Genomic DNA, 22,546 nt, shown 5'->3' on the forward strand with positions numbered 1-22,546 from the left:
GGTTGTCTCGTAAAAAGGGAGAGCCAAAAAAAACCTGATGTGACTCAGAATAGGGGCGACATGTTTCTGTGGGATGTTGCTCGAGTTTATTTTGAAATGGGTCCGCCTGTATATCAAATATAAGGAGTGGCTGTTCCTGCTGTCCTGGCTCCTGGTGATCTGGGGCAGCATGTGGATGTCATTTCACTGTCATCATCTAATAGCTTCTTTTACTTGTTTTGCTATACTCCACTGAGCATCAGTGCTTTTTGATCGATGAGCTTGATGATTTCCAGATAATGATCTGAGGACCTGGACCCTAGACTTATGAGGACGGACACACCCTCTTCCACCGATGTAAACATCATCACCTCAAGGGCTTGACCTCTTAAGCCCAGCTGTAAGAGGGGACAGGCATGTTTGAGAAGTCTGCTCCAGTCTGTCCAGACCCCCTGCAGAGACAGCCCTAGCAGACAGATGGTCATGTTTTGGCCCCTTGGGCTCCAAGTCAGTCCTGCTAAAGGGCTGCGGGATCCTTAATTCACCCCCCACTTCCCCCCTCGATGTCAGCCACCACTAAGAGAGCACTTTGATCCAGCAGAAAAGGATCCTAATCATGCTAACATGCTGTCAGTTGCCCACTGCATGCGTCTTGTTTGATAAAGGCAAATATGAAAGTGGATTCGTGGCTTCCTCTGTGGTGATATACACGATGCCATCCATCCTCTGGCTCTGCAGTGAGAGGCTGTTCTGTTCTCTCACCCTCCCTTTTATCCCCTTAAGATTATTTTTAGGGTTGCTTAGCAACATCTTCACATAGCCAGTGTTTAGAGCGGGTATGAATGTATCATAACAATCACTAAAAGTCAATGCATGCGGTAAGATGCATGAAGACTTGGGAAAACAGATCATTTCCCACATGGGGAAGAGGCTAAGATGTTTGCCAAATGAGTCTTGATTCAGATTGATTTGAGTCCAGTTCTGTTTCAGTAAAGTCTGCAGTGAGTTACACTAATTGTCCTGAATTTGCTTGTTTTGAGCAGCGAGGCAAGATGCAACATTCCCGTTCTCCTCAGCAGCGAGGGCTGTTGCTAATGTAGGAAAAACTGTAACTCATGTAGGTCTGTTTCCTGTGCCGCAGATACAATAGACCTTATGGCGAAGACATACTTACACAAAAAATACTCTCTCGAGACACTAGTACAGAAAAAATGTGTAAGGTTCATTAAAAAAAGAATAAATATGCAAACCACCTCCGCTTTCAGTGAGCTCAGTATGGTCTGAAATGGTTACATAAACGTGTAAATCACATATTTTGTCAGATTATATGACTGCGCACATTCATAAATGAGGTTCAGATGATGTGATTTGAGAAGGTGACAATAAAATCATAAATATCTCATTCAAATTTATCTGGCAGCTTTAATCTGATAAATCAAACTTGAATGTATTAATAATGATTTTGATTCAAAAGGTTATTTATAGCTCGTTTGCTAAAATATTCACATATCAGGATGTTGACAAAGCTGCCTTTCTAGTGCTTTATCACATGAACTCAGTCCCGTGCTTCAGCCGGGTTCTGTTGACTCTTGTGTGACCCAGCCAGCTAGAATTTTTACACTCTGATCTTCTTCAATATTAGACTGTTCAAATATTAATGCCCACAGATTGATTGAAGAAAGAGGCTGCAAACTTAAGAAGCCAAAACATTTTTAAAAAATGTTTTAAGCATCGTGTTTGATGTGTTTACTGTCCAACTTAAATATTCAGAGGCTTTAATTTGATTATATTTGGCTAAATTAAGTCTGCTTAAAACATTCGTCACCCTACAGACTGACTCAATGGCTATGAAAGGATAAGTTCACCGAAAAATCATTATCTACTCACCCCCCATGTGGATGAAAGTCAAGTGAAGTTGCACAGTCCAAAAAACTTTTCTGGAGCTTCACAGCAAAACAGCATTGCAGCATTCTCGTAAACAACTGAAGTAGATGGGGACTTGTTTCAAAATGTAAAAAAACAAAACTCAAAAGAAACATATAATGGCTCTACACTGCTCATCTGGCCTAATCCAAGTCTCAGAGATCCCAAACTGATTTGAAAAGATACTTTTTACACCGAAATCTTCAGTGTAGCTGCTAAGCTAAAAGCATTAGCGCACGCTCTGTCTGAAGTGGGTGCACAAGCTTAACTGCGCGGTGTAGATAAAGGTCTTCTCAAATCAATTTGAGATCTACTGGCTTCAGGACACTTGGATTCAACTGGAAGAGCTGTATTGCGCCATTTTATGTTATTTTTGGTTGGTTTTGTTTACGTTTTAAAACAAGTCCCCATCTACTTGAGTTGATTGGGAGAATACTGCAACGCTGTTTTGCTGTGAAGCTCCAGAAATGTTTTGTAGACTACGAAACTTCCCCTGACTTTCCATCTGCATGAGGATGGGTGGATACTGACTGAATGTTCATTTTTGGGTGACGTTATCCTTTAATGCATCTCTATACAGACTGATATGGTGGAGGAGGGAGTCAATTTTGTAATAAATTATCCCTATTGCTATCACTATTATGACTTTTATGAGTAAATCAACACAGAAATCAGACTTTACCTCTGATCTCTCTGGCTCTACCCCTCCTTTAAACTCATCAGGTCCCCTGGTGGTCCCTCACACCACATTTTTGAGCACCCCTAATTTGGCACAACCCTTCCTTGACCCCACCTACCCCACCCCAAAAACCCCGATGAACAATAAGCAGCCCGGTGAAGTTACAGTTGCTGTGTGCTGGTATTTATGCCAGACTGCAGCTCGCTGAAACCCCCTCCGCGCAGCAGATTATCGGACCAAACCATTGCCGCAGTTCAGGTTTTAGCACCTGTCACATGAGGCTTTACGCTCGCAAAACCACCGGCTATCATTACAGCTAAGTGTGTTTACTTTGCCACCGCCGCAGACGCATATCGGACGCTGCCCTCCTGCAGACGCAGCCACAGTGCAGCCCTCAGTGAGATGAGCTGCCAAATCGCACCGACACCCCTCCAGTGCGCCTGGCAGCAGCATCATCCACTGCCTGCAATGGCGTTGTAGCGGCTCCGGTGTGTCCAAAGCGTCTCTCTCGTAGTGGCGATTCCGTCCCCGGACTATTTACGAGCGTGTGGGATAACATGTTTATAACGAAGGCTTTTGCAACGAGAGCATCCGTATTCCCCACGAGTGCGCCCTTTGGATTACAGTTTATTCACATCACGCGTCAAAACGAAGCCGGAGCCATGAATGTAAGTCCGACTCTTTTGTTTTTGTAACATTGGAGCAACATCGCTGCCTGTGCGGTTTGTGGTCAACAGTTAAACTTGCTCCCTTTATTTGTCGATCATAGGTGAGGTCAGTGTTTTTTTGTATTGTTAAATGAGAATCTGCGCGAGAGGGGAAATATGTGAATAGATAAATGTTTGATAGTGTGAGAAAAGGGGGAAACCTGAGCTGTCATGTTGTGTGCGGTGTGGCTGATGTGCGGGGCTCTGCCTGTTTGTCTGATCCCACTGACACACAATGTTAAAGCCCCAATTTCATCTTTCATCTTTCACCTCTAACTTTATTTTTATTTCTCCTCCGTGCAATACACAGGGTGTTCCTCAAGTTCAAACGGATGATGATTATTATTATTATTTAATTATTAAATTTGTTGCACAAGGATTTCATGGAGCAGCAAGAGTCCGGCATGGTGAATAATGAATATTGAACCAGGACATGTAGGTTTCAGCCACTGCTGCTGTTGCTGCTGCTGCTGATGCGTCCATACCATCCATGCAGGCTGTGGGTTTCAGGACAACTTAGATTAATGGATTCTCTGTGTCCCAAATCTCAGCTTTATTGTGTCATATTTCATCTGCCTCTTTGTGGGATGCATTTTCCAAACAGGATTAAACATTAATGACTGTATGTATGGAATATTTAACTCAATGCTACCCTGCTCTAACCCAGTATTACTGTTACTGGTGGGCGAATGCATAATCTCAAGCATTTAAACTGCAAGTCTCTCAGTTCATGAAATGTTTTCTATTTTTGGTCCCTGGGATGGTATCAACACATTTTTGGTGCATTTCCTATGTGCAGTAAAGGTTGTAACTACCAGGCAATGCTTTGTTGGAGGGCTGACATTTAGGAGGAGCCACTATAATGTCAGTGATGGTTTAGAGAGCTGTGGGTTGGGCTGTGCACAGGGGTCACAGCCTACTATGGAAAACATAGGGAGCGGGAGAGAGAAGAGAGGAAAACAGCAATATTTCATATAATATAGCACCAGTTTAAACATGAAGGGCTCCAATCTTTCGACTGTTGTCTACAGTAAGTAAGTATTGATTTTTAGAAGGTAAACAGTGCAGCAATGCTGAAAAGACAACATCATCAGCGTGCTTCTGGAGTCCAGTATGCTCTTATAACTAGTTTATCATTGCATGCATCTGAAATTCATTTGGCCCCCATGTTTCTGCATTATTGATTGATGGTGAAAATTATCTCCTGACAAGCTTTTGATCAAAAAGTGCCACTTTCAGCATGTGTTAATATTGTGTTCATGTTTGAATCTCTCTTGAACTCACATAATCGTGCAGTGTTACAAAACGTTTCTATCTTATTTATGTCGTTTCTTTTTTTTTTTTAATCTCTGCAGGTGTGAATTTGCCTAAAGGAACTTTAACATCAGCTGGATCAGATTAGGCAGCGCCGCAGTAGGTCAAACTAGACTCCTCACTCCCACTTTCTAATGAGGCCACGGCGATGCTGACATCCCCTCTGAATCCAAAGACATCATCATGCTGAAGACGGAGGCCTCGGGGGAGAGGACCAGCCTCCGGAGTGCCTCCCCCCACCGTAATGCCTACCGGGCTGAGTTTCAGGCACTCAAGAAGGCCTTTGACCAGCCTCGGATCGATGGAGACTCCAAGCCCAAAGACCTTGAGCGGGTGAAACAGCCGAGGGGCCGCCAATACGGCAGCCATGTCAGTCGCATTAAGGACATGTTCATGCAGATGGGCACAGAAACTCCCTCAGCTAAAGCCAAGGGTTGTGATGAATCCTCGCCGCAAAAGCTGGTCAAGCCCACCAACTTCATCAACAAGGCCGATGGAACGGTGATAAAACTCCAGCATTCCTCATCATCTGAAAGGATTGGAGGTGCTGGAGCAAAGTTCTCTGAAACCAGGAAGCTGTTTGAGCAGCAGTCACGTGACCAGTCCCAATCACCAGTCTTTCCATCCGGACGTGATAAAAGGGGTTCCCACGAGCACCTCGATGACTGGCGAGGTGCGAGGTCTAACAGAGGCAGCACAGACTCCTTGGACTCGCTTTGCTCCAGAAATGAGGCGTCCTCGCCAACTGTTAGTCAACTCAGTGCTGTTTTTGAGAACGCCGACCACCAAAACCAAGGTGTGTCCTACAGAGGAGTCAGCAGACGGGCCCTCTACTCACCCGATGGGTTCCAACGCCACGGAGGTGACCTCAGTGAGGATGATTCACGACAATCTCCAGTACGTGGAAGCTACCGGAGCAAGGTAGGGGGAAGGTTTCCCACGTCCTCGTCTTCGGAGGACCTTCTGAGCCCAAGTCCTGGGACAGAGACTTCGGAGCTGAAACCAGTACCACAAGAGGAAAAAGTCAAAGCAGACAAAGTTGAGACTACGGATGGAGATAAACGCCGTCTTCCTGGGGTCACCACCAATGGAACCCAGGTCAATGGCTCTTATGAAGAAGAGGAGAAACATACAGAAACGAGAAAACATATTGAGGATCTGGGGGTGTCCAAAGCTTCAAAACCTAAAGAAGACAAAACTTTCGAAGATACAACCCCTGAGCCATTGCCGACCCCAACTACACCTGCTGGGGAAAGCCAGGAGGACGGGTATGGTTCGAGAGAAGACAAGGCCTCTGAATCTCCCAAGGACCAGATGGAAGATCCTGATGAGGAATACACGGGAAACGAACGGGTGATTTTTAACGCAGACGGGGACGCCTGTTACCAGGGTTGGGGGGAAAGCTGCACGGATCCCGAGGACGACCTCTACGGAGACGATGAGGATATTGTCTACGACCCGGGCTCTGACCTGACAGAGATTCCCGGTCTACCAGAAGAACACAAAGAGGACGTCCCTCCAAAGAGAAAGATTTGCTTCAGCACTGCTCCCATCACAGTAAGTTGGGCTTCTGAACAAAACTGTTGTGGAAGCCTTAATTGTGTAAACACAGTGAACACAATCCAACATAAAAGCCCTTGTGCAGCTCTTATCCAAAGTAGGTTAAAACAACAGAGAGTTAATATCGTATTCAGAGCTTCCTTTTTTTTGAGCTCGTATTTTTAGTAACCGTTGAACTACTCATTGTGTTTAGCTTTGGTGTTTTCACATATATTTGAGGTTGTGTGATCTGACTTCAGTAATCTTTATCCTCGTAAAGCCTTTATAATGTGCCTTCTTTCACGCATTTACTTCCTTTAATGCAGTCTGCTATCTTGTAGATAAGATAGCTGTTGCTCTCTGATGACGGGGGTTGTAGCTATTTTGTGATGCAGAGCTTCAGGGTCAAAACATCGCCCTCTGGGAAATTGACGTGTTCATGAGAAGAACATCTGTGCATGTGTTAGTCATGCTGGTTCTGCACCCACACAGTTTTCACACAAGATACTTTGTTTGTTTTTCTCATGCTGTTCCATCACCGTCTTTTAAAATTAGGAAGCGTTTTATGGAGCTGTTTGTTGAGGATATTTTGTATATTTCAGTGGTCAATTCTACAAAAATCCATCATATATACTGCTGGGGACCTGGTGTGTGTTTGTGTGTGATATGTAACCTTGTTGTGTCCATTATGCTCAGTGGTATCAGGAGACTTGTGGTAAGAGATTACAGTACATATATTTTTATCTTCCATCCCACAAGGATTTCACCGGGGCAGCAAAGGTGGTGATTATACCACAGTAAGGTCATTGTTTCGGGTGAAAATGCAGCCATATTGCCTACTTCCTACATACCATTTCTTCTTTTTTTTCAATAAGCAGAATTGTTATCATGTCCCTTGAAGTATTTTGATACCGTTTTCAGTGCTGAGTTGGACACAATGCAGCCAGTGTTGTTTGTGGATTGGAAAGATGGATTTGAAAGATTACTGGAAATATTTTTCAGTCTTTATCCTCAAGCATTTTGAATCAATAAGCTTAACATTTGTAGTAGTAAACAACATGTTTTACGTTCCCTTTTTTCATTTTTTAAGTCTTTTAAATCTATTTTTATTTCTGAGATATTTAGCCTGTTGACACACAAGTGATGTGTGTTTGTGTGTGTGTGTGTGTGTGTGTGTGTGTCTTTGTAACATGTGAGGGCAACACAGTGGTGATTGAGAGAGCGAGGTTTATGTATGAAAGATTTTCGAGCTAACGCAAACATTCCACAGGTTGAAGATCAATCCTATTAACATGCTGTAACGAACCAGAACAATTAGCCCAGTTATTCTGAGGAGAAAACGTGATGTTGGCTCACTAATTACCCATGCACTGTCTCTGCAATGTGTGTCCTTTTGCGTCTTTGTCTTTTTTTTGCCCCTCAGGACCCGCCACACATGCATGAAAACACAACTTATATTATCCGGCCCAAAAATAGCCTCAAAAGTGATATAAATGTATGTTTTTGATACCATTTAGCCTGTTTTTGATTATTTTAAACATGTTTTTTCTTGAGATAAGTTAAGCAAATTTTATTTCCATTATGAAGTGAAGGTGACCACTACAAAGCTTGTTGTCCCATGGAGGTTGAACAGGAGGGGAATATGCTCCTGTAGTGTTGTCTGTGGCTTCAAGGCTTCTGTTTTCTGTGAAAAGGACCGACGCTCGTTCATCATATGGAATATTCAAGAGAGGCACTGCCCCCCTTCACACAGATGCACAAGCACAATTAGACATGCACCCCTCCCACTTTTCCATCATACTCGCCCCTCCTCTCAGCACACGAGGAACAAACAGGGTTCTGTCTTTTGTTCGTCTATATAGTGAAAGAGACAAAGCTATTTTCTCAGTCCTCGGCCCCACACGAGTCCAGCTTGACCCCTGTGGGAGGAGACGGCAGAGAAGAAACTGAAAAAAAAACTACTGTCTTCTAATCTGATACTTAATATTCCCTCCCCTTCGTGTAATATTTCTTAGTCCTGCCCCGAAAAGCGGATAAATAATTTGAACATCCCGGCTTTGAAAGCTTAATTAATTTAGAAATCATCATGGCAGCCACAGGGAGAAGATGACACACAACCAGCTTTTGGCAACATTTTTGTAAACATGCACGCTGACTTCTGTTTGAGAAAATGAAAAACAAGTCCAGATGCTCATAGGAAACTATAATTGTGTTGACTTTATACATCTTGCTTTTTGCCATGCTAGACGCACGGGTCTCTGGAGGGCAATATTTATCTTTATTTATCGTATTTATCTACCGCCACCAAGAGAGTGACATGTTTAGCTTTTAGTGTCTTGACGACAATTGAATTCCCATGAAATATGCTACAGACATTTAAGGTTCTCAGTTTTTGCTTATCCCCCGATATGTCTCAACATCTACAGGATGGATTGGCACGAAATTGTTGTGCACGGATCCATGATTCCAAAACGATTAATGCTAATGACTCTGGTAATAACTTGACTTTCCTCAAGAGCCACCATGAAGTTCACACTTGTGTGAAATGTCTCAACAGAAGTATATATTGCCATTGCTGATTCCAGCTTCTGCTTTTCTCTGCCATTTCTGATAGTAAATGAAGAGTTTTGGGGTTTGGACCATTGGTTGGACAAAAGTAGCAATATGAAGTATTCACTTTGTGCTCTAGGAAATTGTGATGACCATTTGTGATGATTTTGTGACATTTTATAGAGTAAATGATTGTAATTGATTGATGGTAAAAAATAATGCAGATTAATCGATAATGAAAATAAACATCAATTGTAGGCCAATAGCTAATTAGCAAATATTAGCATGCTAATACGCTAAACTAAGCTTGTGAACATAGTGAACATTATACCTGCTGAACATCAGCATATTAGAATTGTCATTGGGACCATGTTAGCATGCTAACATTTAGCATTTAGCTCAAAGTAATGTGAAGCTGGAGTAAGTACAGATCCACAGAGTTGCTGCTGTGTTGATACTACACATGGAGGGTTTTGTTTTTTATAATAATGATTACTTCCACATCCTTTCACTTAGCTGTAACATCCTGACTGACCCAGTGAGATGTGACTGCTTTGAGCCACCCAAGGCGAAGGCAGCCTTTCCTCCCGGAGGCACTGACCTACAGAGGAGAATTGGATCTCATGTTCATTCAAGCAACTTGTTTTATCCTTGACATTACTACCTCCAGTGTGGTTGTTCAGTCTGAGGCGTACAGATCAATGTATTGTATTGAAATGGATTCACTCTGTGAAGTCCTGTTGTCAGAGTATGTTCTCTGCAGCTGATATGACATCAAGAATACAAAGTTTGATCTGAAGGTATCACACACGCTCAGCCAGCGTTCAGTTCCCCAGTGTGGTTGTCTCAGGGCTTTAGAAATACCAGCCTTGAAAGCTTTTAACCATCTCGCACTTGTTGCAGATTTCTTTCCATGCAGTTTGTTTTCTTTCTTTCTTTGTTGAACCGCACCCCAGGAGTTTGACAGAAGAAGTCTTCTCCCGCCACATGATGTCTGCTGTGTCAGTCTCCTCTTGTTTTCCTCTCTCCCTCTTTACGTGAATGGCATTCATATCGTCTTTTTAATGACACTTTTTGTGCCTGTAGAGCAACTGCATTTTCATCAGTTGAGACACTGTGATATCTTAATGGAATTAAGCAGATGTGATGAGTGGAGCACTGGTTAAATGGCCACTGAAGTGGCTCTGTAATCAGCCCCTCCACTCTGCATGATGTCTGTTACTGGATCAAAGAGACTGGCATTTTGTCCATTAGATTCTGCTGCTGCACCGTTAGTGGAATGCTGAGTAGCATAGATCTGAGCTCAGATCCATAATCAATATGATAGATGTGTGCTCTTGTCTGTGTAGCTGCAAGACTTTGTATATTTTTATGAATGTCTTTTACTAGGTGTTTTGACTGGTGTGTTGTTCTGAAACTTCAGGATGGTTGTGCTCATTCTTTTGTATTTTGTTTTTGAGATGTAGTTTCCTGTATTTATAAAGACTCAACACAGAGGGAATATGAGGTCACTTATGTGACAGTTTCTTCAGATCAAGGGCGGGGCCAGAGTGAAAGCCCGGGAGTGACATGGGCCCCCCCCCCAGGGGCGAATGCCATCCTGAGTACACCCAGTTCAGAAGGTGATAGGTAGCTGGCTTGTTTGTATCATGGATAGATTACTGAACAGGCCTATGGGCCCTATAGCTCCTCTGGATGAAGTGTGTACAGTAGTACAATGAATGAATCTTGAAACAAGACATGCACAACAACAAGACACAAAAAACTCAGTCATAAAGAGATACAAAACAACTACATCGAGTGTATGACTTCCATGAACCAGAACAGTTCACCTTAAAACCAAAAATAAATATTTTACTTTGTACTGTACCTGTATATCCATTTATCTCTTTATGTCTGCCTTTTCTTGAATATAATGGAATTAGATGGCATGCCAACCGTATCAGCGCACAACAGGAAGCGTGTTCTTTTCAATAAATACGAGGCTTTTGCTTGTTACAGAGCTGGATGTAAACATTAGGGGCATTCTCCGCTGCCAAGATATAACGTTAGCTAGCTCAGTGGTGATGCACACTTCCTTTGCGGGGTTGAGTTGGCGGTCGTAGTTTAGTAGTTCTGTGGATTATACTGAGTAACCAGGTCATGATTTCTAGAAAGAGTAGTTGCTGTAAGTATTTCAAATATACTGTTTGGTATAGGTGCCATCTAGTTCCATTATATTCCAGAGAAGGCAGACATCAATTCAGCCAATATCTCCAAACTTGGCAACACCAAAACAACCTAGACAGATAAATAGATCTATATGTAAAAGGAAAATATGTATTTTTGATTTTGGGGGTAAACTGTCCCTTTAAATTTGTTTCTGCTGTGCCCCCAGTCTGCCCTCCTCAACCTGCACACATTCCTTTCCTTGTACTTTTGCTGTATGTGGGTTTGCATTTCAGGCTGCAGCACATCAAACCAATTCAGAGGCTCATCTTGTACTGTAGTGAGGCATGAAAGAACATAAAGACAAAGTCGCTGGTGCTTAGAAACAGAGAAAATGCCAACTAGCAGCCTCCCAGTGCTGTTCCACAGACTTACCAGGCATTTAGAGACAGTTATTTCTTTTGAGCATTTGAAAGCTCATTTGTCTGCCCTTAATACAGTACATGACCAGAGACTGCAAGCTTTTTGTCAGGATGTGAGTTCTGGCCAGTCCTCACTGCTGTACATGACTGCTCAAATCCTACAATGTTGTTACATCCATGCATCAACAGTAAACATCTGTATGATTGAAACGCCATCCTTATCTGGAACAGTCTTGTGCTTCACAAGCTCAAATGAGATGGCCCCCAGCCAGGCACTTAGCTTTCTGACCGTGTTTTCTGATGGAAAGGATTGCTCTACTTTAGGGCTGTCTGTCTTTCTGGCTGATGGTATATGTGAAACAGCACTGCTCAAATTTTGGAACCAATACTGACATGGATTTTGGCTGTGTCAGTTTTAAATAGCATTTAGGTCTGTATAGCATTGCTACAGCTTAGCCTCCTTCAGTATAGTGCTGCAGTGGATGCCTCCATTAGGTAAACATATAAGTCCTTTCTGTTCCTATCTTTGTCAATGATTGAATCAAAGTATCCAAAAACATGTAACCTAATACGTAACATATAACTGCTACTAAATCTTATTTTTCCATGTTATGTGTGTAACTTTCTGTACATCTCTTGCTGCATTCTTAAGCATCAGCTATCTTCTGCTCTGATTTTTCTAGTGAAGCTGGCTGTCAACTTCCTAATTATGCAATCTGTGGCTGGGCATAATGGGAGAGAACAGGGTTTTGTTGGAAGAGAGATCTAACACTCTGCTACAGCAGCTATACAGCAGCTGACATTTTGGTTAGACCAGCAAAAACAGCGGCTGAGCTCAGGCGGAACGACAGTCGGGTATTTTGGTTAAGCCTCTTTCAGGGAGGCTAAATCGAAAATCTTGACTCACAGCTCGACTCATTACAAATCATCCGGTAGAAAGTTGTTTGATGGCTTTAGATATTATTATGTAGATATTACACTAAACAGCCAGAATATACAATCCAGCAGCAGCCCAATCAAATGAACTTGTATGTTTGTGTAATAGTCAAGCTGTGAATGAAAAAAGCTTCATGACTGTGAGGAATTTTGCGTCCTGTCTTATCTCTGACAGGTACAAGTACTCCAAACTGTGCTGGGTATGTGCATATTTGTGCGTATGTAGCTTAGTCACTCCATTATTAATGCAGTGGTGTTTTTGTTTGCTTGTTTCGGTGCCACCCGATCCTCCCTGGGGGATGCATTTTTAATGATCCGGGAAAGGCGAGACGTGCTCTCCTGGGTTTTTGAGGCCGGGCAGTTGCCTCACACTGGACTGTGTCATGAACCATCATCTATCCAACCCCCCGCCTACCCAATCTGCCCCGCTGCTAACAATATCATCAGCACACAGCCAGTTTTTTTTATTGCAGTGTAAAAGAAACAGCACAGAACAGACTGTCTCACTGATGCAATGTTCTCAGTGATTGCTAAGCCGGTGCTGAGGAAAATTCAGACTGCTGCACTATCACCATGTCCTTGCTTTTAGTGAGTCAGGGACATGATTTAGTTGAATTTAAACATCTTCAGACCCTGAAATACCAACTGTCAGATGGATTTCTGTTGTTCCAGATCACACACAGTGGCTTTTATGCTGTGTATAATTATGAATACAGTGTGGTCCCAAACTCTGCCAAGTCATTGTTGCAGCATAGCATAGCAAGTGGGCATTAGAGCGTCAGTGCTGTAACAAGCAACACGTTGTTATTGTGTTACTTCTGATCCCAGCCTCCCACTCACTGTATATGACCAAGACGGGAAATAAAGCAGAGCATTGTCTGCAGCCATTCAGTTGCAGTTGTTTACTACGCTCTGCCCTCTGTTTAAAGCTGCACTCTCTCTCTCTCTCTCTCTCTCTCTCTCTCTCTCTCTCTCTCTCTCTCTCTCTGTGTGTGTCTCTCATCCTATAGTTGACCAGTGGCTTGGTTTAGTTGGTGGGAGGGAGTCATGGCACCCAGTGGTATCGTGTGAATTAAAATTAATTCTTCATCAGCTGACAATAAAACACAACTCTGGAATTAAATAGTAGTTTCATTTTGAAAAGAGTACATCTTGGTCTTTCCCTCCGTTTGCACAAACGGTGTGTGTGTCTCCTCTGTATGCAGAAGCTCCAACTGAAGTTAAAAAAAGAACGCTGACTCGGCATCCCCCATCGTGTCAAAAGTCAGTGTCACTTCCTCAGTCGATGAGCGTCGATGTACATCAAGATGACAGAGGGGTTGGCTTTGAATTGGCTGTAAAATCCTGTGAGTTCACACTTATCTTTATATAGATTGGGTTACTGAACATTTCCATTTGTTTCGCACTCTCGCTTCTTCCAATCTCCACCTCTTTACATCCGTCAGTCACAGTCTGTTCTTGCAAGACATGAATTTATTTCCATCATCAGCAACTGTCTTGTCCCCTCAGTATCCAGACACTTTCTTCAGCACCTGTCAGCTCTCCCCGGCAGGGTGTTGCGTGAGTGGGTGGGTGGGTGGCCACAGGTAGAAAGTAATGGAATGTAAATGTGCTGAGCTGTCGCAGACTGTGTGTGTGTATATGTGTGTGTGTGTGTGTGTGCGCGCCAGGCTATAGTTAATCCACTGCAGGGTTTGCTGGGCTCGTGCCACAGCAGTAGGAACATTTCTCCTGGGTTTTCCAGGCTCGTATTGCCCTGGGCAGCATCCACTGTCTGGAAGGCGCAGTGGCGGGCGATGGCACTGGCACCCACGCACCGAAGGCCTAGTTTAATACCATCAGAGGTGGTTGGCTCGGCATGGGCACCATGCTGTGACATCTTAGGCAGGGACTCAAACAACCCTGGAGCAAATTACCCCTAGCCTCACCCGCTCCTCAGCTTTCTTTTTTTTTCAATTTCTTTTCTGTATTTCTGTCTTATTGCCTGTTTGGCTCTTCAATAGCCTTACTGTCTGCTGCTGCTGTAACCCATGAATCATATGAGTCACCCGGTTTCTCTCTCTCTCTCAGTGGATATTGCCTCCGATCATCTGTAAGCTGGATTCTTCCTTTTCATTTGCTACTCTTTCATTTTCTCATCATCTTAAAGCCTGCTGCATCGTTTCTTGTGTCCTCTTTTGTCCCCATCCACCATCCCTGTTTCTAATTTTTACATCCCCTTCTTTTCCTCCCAATTCATGTTTTTCCTTTATTACCTTTTCTCCCCCAGCCTTACCCCCATCATGTTTCTGCTGCTCCCTCAGCCTCTCTCCTCCCCTTTGGCTTAACGGGCCCTTGGTTAAATTGTAACCCCAACTCACCTGATGTTCACATGTTGTTTTGTCTAAGTGAGTAATGAGGACAACAGTCTTTAGAATTAGTCTAGTATTGAGTGACACCGCTGCAGCTGGCAGCTGCAGAATGGGCCGCAATGTAATCCTTTAGGGCAACTGCGCACAGTCAAAGTACGACCAGTTAAAGTGCTTTTTTTTGACACCGACAGGCCCAGAGAGTTATTCCAAGTGTCTGACAACATCTTTAAAAGGATCCCTACTGAGATAGACCTTTTAGTTAAAGAGCAAGATCCTTTTTTTTCACCAGAAACTGTGGTTATCGCTCTCGTCGAAGCCACCAGACTCCATTTGCAAAAACAGTAATTTTATCATTGTATAAAACACTTGATTCTGACCCTACATGAAACAAAATAGAGAATGAAAAATGCTGGTGTTACCCTTTAATCCATGCTACTCTGTCCCAGAAGAGAGCCATCGGGCTAGCACATGATTCTTGACTCAGGACACTAGTTTGGCATGCTTGTGCAGACATGTACTGTACCCGCAATGAAATTTCAACTGGCTGCACACACATGCACACAAAGCCTGCCTGCATACTCCTATTGTTATGACTCAGATACCTGATGTGCGCTTTAGCAATTCATACTCAAGCACCCATATACAAACAGGGCAGCACTTACGGTATACCGAGTGAGAGGGCTCAGCTTTAATCAAGTCGGTGGCTGAGGGCGTCTGCAGAGTCACAGCTACTGCTGCAGTGTCCACAGATGACAGTCAAACAGCATTTCATCTCAACAGTCAAGACCGAACTCCCTCCATCCTCCTGCGAGGACGAGAGATCAGATAACAAGACTGCCAATTTGTGGATGCCCAAGCAGAACTGCTGTCCGCACTTGTGCCAGTAACTTCATTGTGTAAGGGGTTAGATTACCAACAAAACATAAAAATGTCTGCGTCTGTGTTTGGTGTCAGGGGCATCGATTAGTGTGCTGTTTGGGTGAAAGATGAGGATAAGCAGATAAAGAGGAGAGATATTGGTTGATCCGATGAGGAATGACAGAATGAGAGAGAGAGAGAGGATGCAGTCATTATCAGACTTTACAGTTTGTCTGTTAGATAATATAGAAACAGGTGTGCCTGCATGTGTGTGGGTGGATCCGAAGTGATGTTACACTGAAAGAATTGCTGTAAGATGATGAGTGTATTTACTAGCTCCCATTTTAAAGGTGCATTATTTAAGAATTGGCCATCTGTTGAATAGGCAGCATCAAGCAAGCAGGTGAACAGTAACTGTTGCTAACTAGCTGCTGTTCACTAGTTAGCTGAGATAGCTGTGCAGCTGCTGTAGTGTTAAGGACTGGGAGCACCACAGGATTGTTGGTGTTGTTTACACTGCTAGCACAAGAGCTTTCGACCTTCGGCAGGAGATTTTAGGCCCAGGACGGGAGGAACGTGCATCAGATCTAGAGCCGGGTGAGCTTGCAACGGTCAGGTCCTATCGGACTCTTGTCTTTTGAGGTACGAAGTGGTATTACGTGACAGAACAGGATGGGGCTAGCTGGTAAGCATGCTAACTTCAGTAAATATCTCTGCAATGCAATAAGTAGACATCAGACATGTCAAAACTGTTATTTCCTCATATTCTGTGGATAATTTTATCTTATTTTGATTGAGGATGTTATGATTCCTACATGTATTATCTTTATGTAAGCCACTTACAGAAGTTTTAGATTTATATTTCTGCATTAAAATTAGGTAGCTCCAATTACCATTACCGCAGAGTCCATTGAACTATTTAAAACCCTATTTTATGACTTTGAATATACATGTGGCCAGCCATCTGAATATAAGCCACCTTTACATATATCAATCCCACAAATCAGACTTTTTGTTGGCTCGAGCTTTTTTCATCCAAAGAAGTGTGTTAAGCTTGAGAGAAGAAGCAGGCAGTGCAGAGGAATATATTTACATGTAAATGGTTGTGTGTTGTGTTTAATCCTCCAAAAGACTATCCAGATTTAATTCCAAAGGGGCGCCACAGGGAGAGACGGCCCATTATACTCCTGTCTACTTTCACATTTAGTGATTGTCCTTGTGTGCTGCCTCTTCAATAAAAATGGAATTACAATTCAGCAGAATGACCTGCCTCAGCACACACCAACTGCACTTGAAAGTGGAAATTCATATGTGTTTGTCATCTTGACGCAATGAGGATATAGATTTCACACAGTTATTACAGCAGATGAGGATGAAATGCTCTGACATTGCTGTTTCCAGGGGATCAGTTTATTGGATTATGTAGGTCAACCTATAGGACTGATATGAGTCATATTCGGTTTGAAGGAGCTGTCAAGATTTATTTTATCTCTTGAGCCATTCACTACATGCGGACAGTGTTTGGCTGTGTCACCTCTGTCATGTTTTGCACCTTGTTTGTTTGCCTTAGATGGTGCATCCTGTTAAAGCCGACAAACACCTCCTCAGAGCAACCCAGACTATGAAAGTGTGGATCTTTAAAGTCAGAAGGATTCATCCTGTGGGAAACTGTGGGTAGATGTCAAGATATTTCTGCCTGGACCAAAATGGTAGACTGACCGACCACAAACCAACCTAGTCACCCCGAGAGCCATGCTGCCAGTGATGGATAGAAAAATTCTATAAAAGACAGATGTATAGGTAATAGGTCAGATATGTGAGGTTAGCTGCAGCCCCACCCGTCTTCTCCACAGCTGTCAGACTTGCGGTCTGTACTCTTTTTAGCTGCCTATAGTAAAACGAGCAGAGACAGCAGTGTCCTATCATGCCAACAAGGTTAAAACAGTTACACACATTACTGTATCATCTGACAATCTCCCTGTCTTTTTATGCCTCCACACCAGCTATAGCCAGTGCCGGAGGCGTCATGTTTTCAGGTTGTCCATCTGTCCCATTCTCATGGATGTGATATCTCAGGAACGCCTTGAGGGAATTTCTTCCAATTTGGCTCGACCGTCCACTTAAACTCAAGAATGAACTGCCATGAATTGGGTGGTCAGAGGTCACTTTCGCCCAAGCGTTCGCTGATAATGATGACAACTTTTCACAAAAATGTCTAAGGGGATAAAATGAAGAGGTACTAATATATTATATATCAAAAGGTCAAAGGTCAACTTCACTGTGACATCATAAAGTTCTGCAAAACCACTTTTCTGACCATTATTCCATGCCAAAACTCAGGAACAGAGGGGTACATGGTGAACAAATTGTGTGGTGATTTAGTCAAACTGTGCTGCCTGGTTGAACATGCGTGAGAAGCATCCAGTTTTCAATTTTTTAAACAAGAACAACATCCATGGTTGAAGTATTGCAATCAACCACAGGCTCCATGGTTTTGCTGATATTTAGCTTCAGGTGGCTGTAACCGCACCACATGATGAAGCTCTCTATCAGTCCTCTGTACTCCTCCTTAAAATAGTCTCCAAGTGAAGACAGCTAGTTTCTCACTGGAAGTTGTTCACTGGAATCATACAGTGAAATCTTCCAGTTCACCCAAAAATACACTTAATACAAAGTCTTCACCACATGTATACTATTAAAAGGTGCGCAGAGGCATACAATTATTGTTTGTCTTATCTTGAGTCTCTTCTGTTGCATCAGGTAAAGAAGTTGTATTATAAGTCCAATTATTATTTTATGAGAATTGAATCAATCTGCACTATTTAACCTTAACATTTCATCAAACTCTTCCATCTCTTTTTATCCTTTTTAAGGAAGGGTCATTTTTGAGCTGTGTTGTGTCTTTGGATGCCTTAATATTGACCAGATTGACTCAACACAGCCTTCTCTCTCTGGGAAACCAGGTTGTGTTCGGACAATCTAAAGATATATACAGGTAGTTTTCATTTCTTAATCTTGTGGGTAAATGCTTTCCATTTGATGGTGCAGTCTGTCTCTGTGTGTCTCTTTCTCTCTCTTTCTGCCTACCTATTCTTATTTCCCATGTGCATGCTCTTTCATTTATCTCTTCACTCCCTCTCTCAGTCACCGTTGCTCTCTTGTCCGTCCATTCGCTTCTCAGTTCATCGTCTTTTTGAATTCCCCCTGCTGCCCTTTTCTTATCTATCTCCATCTCTGCGCCTTCTCTGTCTGCTCTTCGTCTGCCCTCTTTCATGGATCCACCCTAATCCGTCCTCCTCTCTCCTCATGACCTCTCTCTCTCTCTATCTCTCTCTCTTTCTCTCTGACTGGCCACATGCTAATGTGTTTGTAGATAGCACACAGCGACAGAGAGAGGCCATTAGAGAGTGTACCGACTGCCAATGGTAGCATCGTGTCCGGGACATCCAGGACAGTGCAAGTGCTGGTGTTAGCATTCATCTGCAGTGTGTGTCTATGTGTGTGGAGGGAAAGAGGGGTGTTTGTGCACCTATGTTTTTGTTTATATATTTCTTTAATGCTATGCACAACATTATCTACATGTATGTGTGTGAGTGTGTGTGTGCGTGAGTGCATATGAGTGTTAATAATGCAGGCTTGTTGATCACACTGAATGATTGATGACAGCGAGGTCATGGATAGAGCTCACGCAGGCTCACACAGAGGAAAGAATAGAAACTAACCCTGGCAGCATCACGCTACATCAGTGTGCCCAAGCTGTGTGTACAACCGGCACAGTGTCTCCTACACAGAGAGCCATTTATTTATTTATTTACCGCAGTTTGTTGGATCTTTATCATGTGGTAAGATATTAGTCAAACCCACGCTACATCCGCTACAGTGTGAAAAATGTGAAGCTAAAAAGAACAAATAGCTTGACTGACATTATTCATGCTTTCATTTTTTATCTTTTGAACTTGTCCTCACACAGCTGAGATCCTGCTCCACTTCTGCGCACAAGTGACGAGCATAAATCTGGCTTTAGGCTTTAATCAATTCATGTCATGACAATGACATGACGCCCTATTGATCTCTATTGAAAATGTATTTCCTCGTCACCCACTTCAAAGAGGTCAGGACCCTGGTATAGGAAGTGACACTGTGGGAATGAGATGTCATCTTTGCATCCTCAGTGTGTTTATTTCCCTCATCTACTGTAGTTCTGATTCATGTACTCACAGATGAATAGCATGCAGCGCAGTGAATAACTTTGATAATGACTGATGTCATTAAAAAAGACTTATTATGGTTTTTCGTTTTCCCTTTCCTTCAGTGTTTTAGAAAGGTTCTTGTGCATGTAAAAAATCTTGAAAGTTATAAAGTCCACACCTACAGAAGCTCCTCTCTCCCACAGAAAACACAGCTCCTGAAACGCCTCGTCAGTAGTCCCGCCTTTAATTCTGTGACTTTTCACACTAAGTCACAAATTAATTTGCATAATGAATGTCTCTAAGATAGTCTGGCACGTAAGATTTAGCACAGGTGCTCTGTTGTTGTTAGCGGCCCTGAGTCAGACATATGTTAACCAATCAGAACAGACCGGGTATCCAGGAGGAGGGCTGAAAAGAAACAGGAGCTAAAACACAGTGTTTCAGACAGAGGGGGAATGCAGTGCTGCAGCACTGGACAGTATGAGAAATATAATGTATTTTTGAGCACTAAAGCATGTAAACATATTCCAGCAGCAACCAAAAATAAAATTATGAACCTTAAAATTAGCACAAAATGTCTCCTTCAAGCTATATGTGTGCTCTCCTTCCCTGAACTTCCTGCTTTTAGGAGACAACACCATGTGGCATATGTCGCTAGTTTCTCAGATTGTAACAATAGCAGCTGCAATCGGTGTTGGTCTGCAGAGACGCACAGACAGCCGGTGTGATGCTTATATGGTTATACGTATCTGCATGAACACTTTTATACCCTTTTATTGAGCCCCAGCCGCCATCACAGAAGGCTGCACTACAGACGTGACAACAGCATGCACGTTCAAGCCTGCTTGTCCACAACTCTCTCATCTCCTCCCCTCCCTCTCTGGTGCAGAGAGCAGTGAGATGCTTGGCCGGGATGAGATGTGAAGTGATGGCAGACTCGTGCTGGGGAGGAGAGGTTCATACGAGGAGGACCACACAGCTTAGAGCAGGAGGAAGGCCTCCCTATCCTCATAATGTTTCTCCACACTACAGTTTTCTCTTGTTGTGGCTGTAGCTGTGGCTTTGTTCTCGGGCCTTTATATACCACAGTGTTGTTAGCTTTGTTGTGTAGATAATGCATGGGTTGAGAACAAAAAGGCTCTTATTTACTTCCATCCATATTCATAAACTTGTAAAGAAGCAGCATTACTCTGCCTGCAGGGCAACCGTTGTTATCATCAAAGAATAGAAGCGCCTTGTCATATTTGTATGAGTTGTAATTGTTGATTAGTGTAGCATTGTAAACTTTGTTTAACCAAACCTTGCTGTATTTGAGCCATTCAGTACAATATCTCCTGTTAAAAAACTTTATTCAACATCCAGAATCATGCTGCTCCGTTAACTCTTCGTGCCTTCCTCTCCAGGTGTTCAACACCTACTCCAACGAGGACTACGACCGCCGTAACGAGGAGGTGGATCCTGTGGCCTCCTCCGCAGAGTACGAGCTGGAGAAGAGGGTGGAGAAACTGGAGCTCTTCCCTGTGGAGCTGGAGAAAGGTGGGAAAGAAAATCTAAAAGCATCGTAATGCGGAGGTGGATCCTCTCAGTTATACCCAGTGGACAGATTCACCCACATATGGGTTGTCATTTTTTTTTTTAATTAAAGGTGTGATATTTCTATTCTTCATCTTTATGTCCAGGTTCTGCATTTCTTTCTTTCAGAATTTCTTCATCTCGTTTCCCCCATTATGATTTAAGTTTTGAATTTTTGGCCCGACCATTAACAATGAGGCTGTCTCATCTTCAAACCCACAAAAATAACTTATTTTCAGTCATTTTTCAATGTGGCAGTTCAGTTCTCCTCAGATCACATGAAACGACATCATAGTAGCACAGTTTGTCCTAATTTCCCAGCACGAGCTACAAAGAGGTGATATTTCATCCTCCTCACTCATCTTTTCCTGTTGAGGTTTTCCTGTGTTGAAATCCAATAACGCCAAGGAACTAAAATAGAATGGCTTCACATCGTGGGGGGTTTCACCATCCACCCCCTGTTATGTAACTGTGACAACTCGTGAATAATTAACGCAGGATGGAGATGGACGGATGCTACACGGGAAGGGAAATTTCCCATTATGTGAAGGCCACCATGCCTATATAGTAAATGCTCCATTAATAAAACAGTTGTTCTCCTGTTTGAGTGTATTCATTCAACCATTTTTCCATATTCAGCCCACATGACACCAGTTTTTACTGGGAGCCATTTTGGGTTTGTTCCAAGCTCATTGGAAAATTGGGAAATGGAGGCTCTTAACCCTGCTGTGCCACATCACACACTTAAACAGACCAAAAACACACTCATAATGTATGGTCCAATGCTGCAAAGATTAGTCGATTGATCAATTATTCATTCAACAGAAAAATAAATGCCAACTTATCAATAATTGAAACATTTTAAGGGAATTTTTCATGTAAAAATGGCATAAAAATTACTGTTTTCAGTTTTGGACTGACAAAACAAGACAATGAAAAAGTTCACCTTGGACTTTGAGAAACACGAATGAGGGACATCAGGCCATATTTCAAAATAAACCAACATATATGATGACCCATTAGCTAACGTTAGTGTTTTACGTCTTCCTACCTAACTTGCCGTTTAATTACATCCAGGGGTTTCACTTCTATTTTAGTACTATCAATCAATGTACATTGATATTTCAAAGTTAATATATTTATTTCCTATCATACCCTTTCACACTGTCAACTAAGCTATGTAAGCTAGGAAGTGGTTGACTGCTAACATTAGTTCTCGTGTAACGGAAGCTAATGGGTCATCAAATATGTTGTTTACCTTGAAATATGGCCCGATGTCCCTCCGGATTTTCACCAGCCATCATCTTTTCAGCTGCTAATATATCTGCAAGCATCGACATTTTGTCAGATTTTCTGTGTTTATATGACTTGCGACCTA

General features: G+C 42.8%; 1 protein-coding gene across 1 annotated transcript in view; it reads left to right on the forward strand.

Moving 5' to 3' along the window:
• The window catches only part of ppp1r9a (protein phosphatase 1, regulatory subunit 9A), a 53,780-nt gene that overhangs the window by 530 nt on the left and 30,704 nt on the right, over window positions 1-22,546 (forward strand). The window contains exons 2-3 of the mRNA XM_073463606.1: window positions 4,644-6,159; window positions 21,000-21,132. Of these exons, the coding sequence (XP_073319707.1) occupies window positions 4,786-6,159; window positions 21,000-21,132 (1,507 nt within the window). The 5' untranslated portion in view covers window positions 4,644-4,785. The remainder of the gene's footprint in view (window positions 1-4,643; window positions 6,160-20,999; window positions 21,133-22,546) is intronic.

This window comes from Pagrus major, chromosome 3 (genome assembly GCF_040436345.1).
Source record: "Pagrus major chromosome 3, Pma_NU_1.0".
Classification (NCBI taxonomy): Eukaryota; Metazoa; Chordata; class Actinopteri; order Spariformes; family Sparidae; genus Pagrus; species Pagrus major.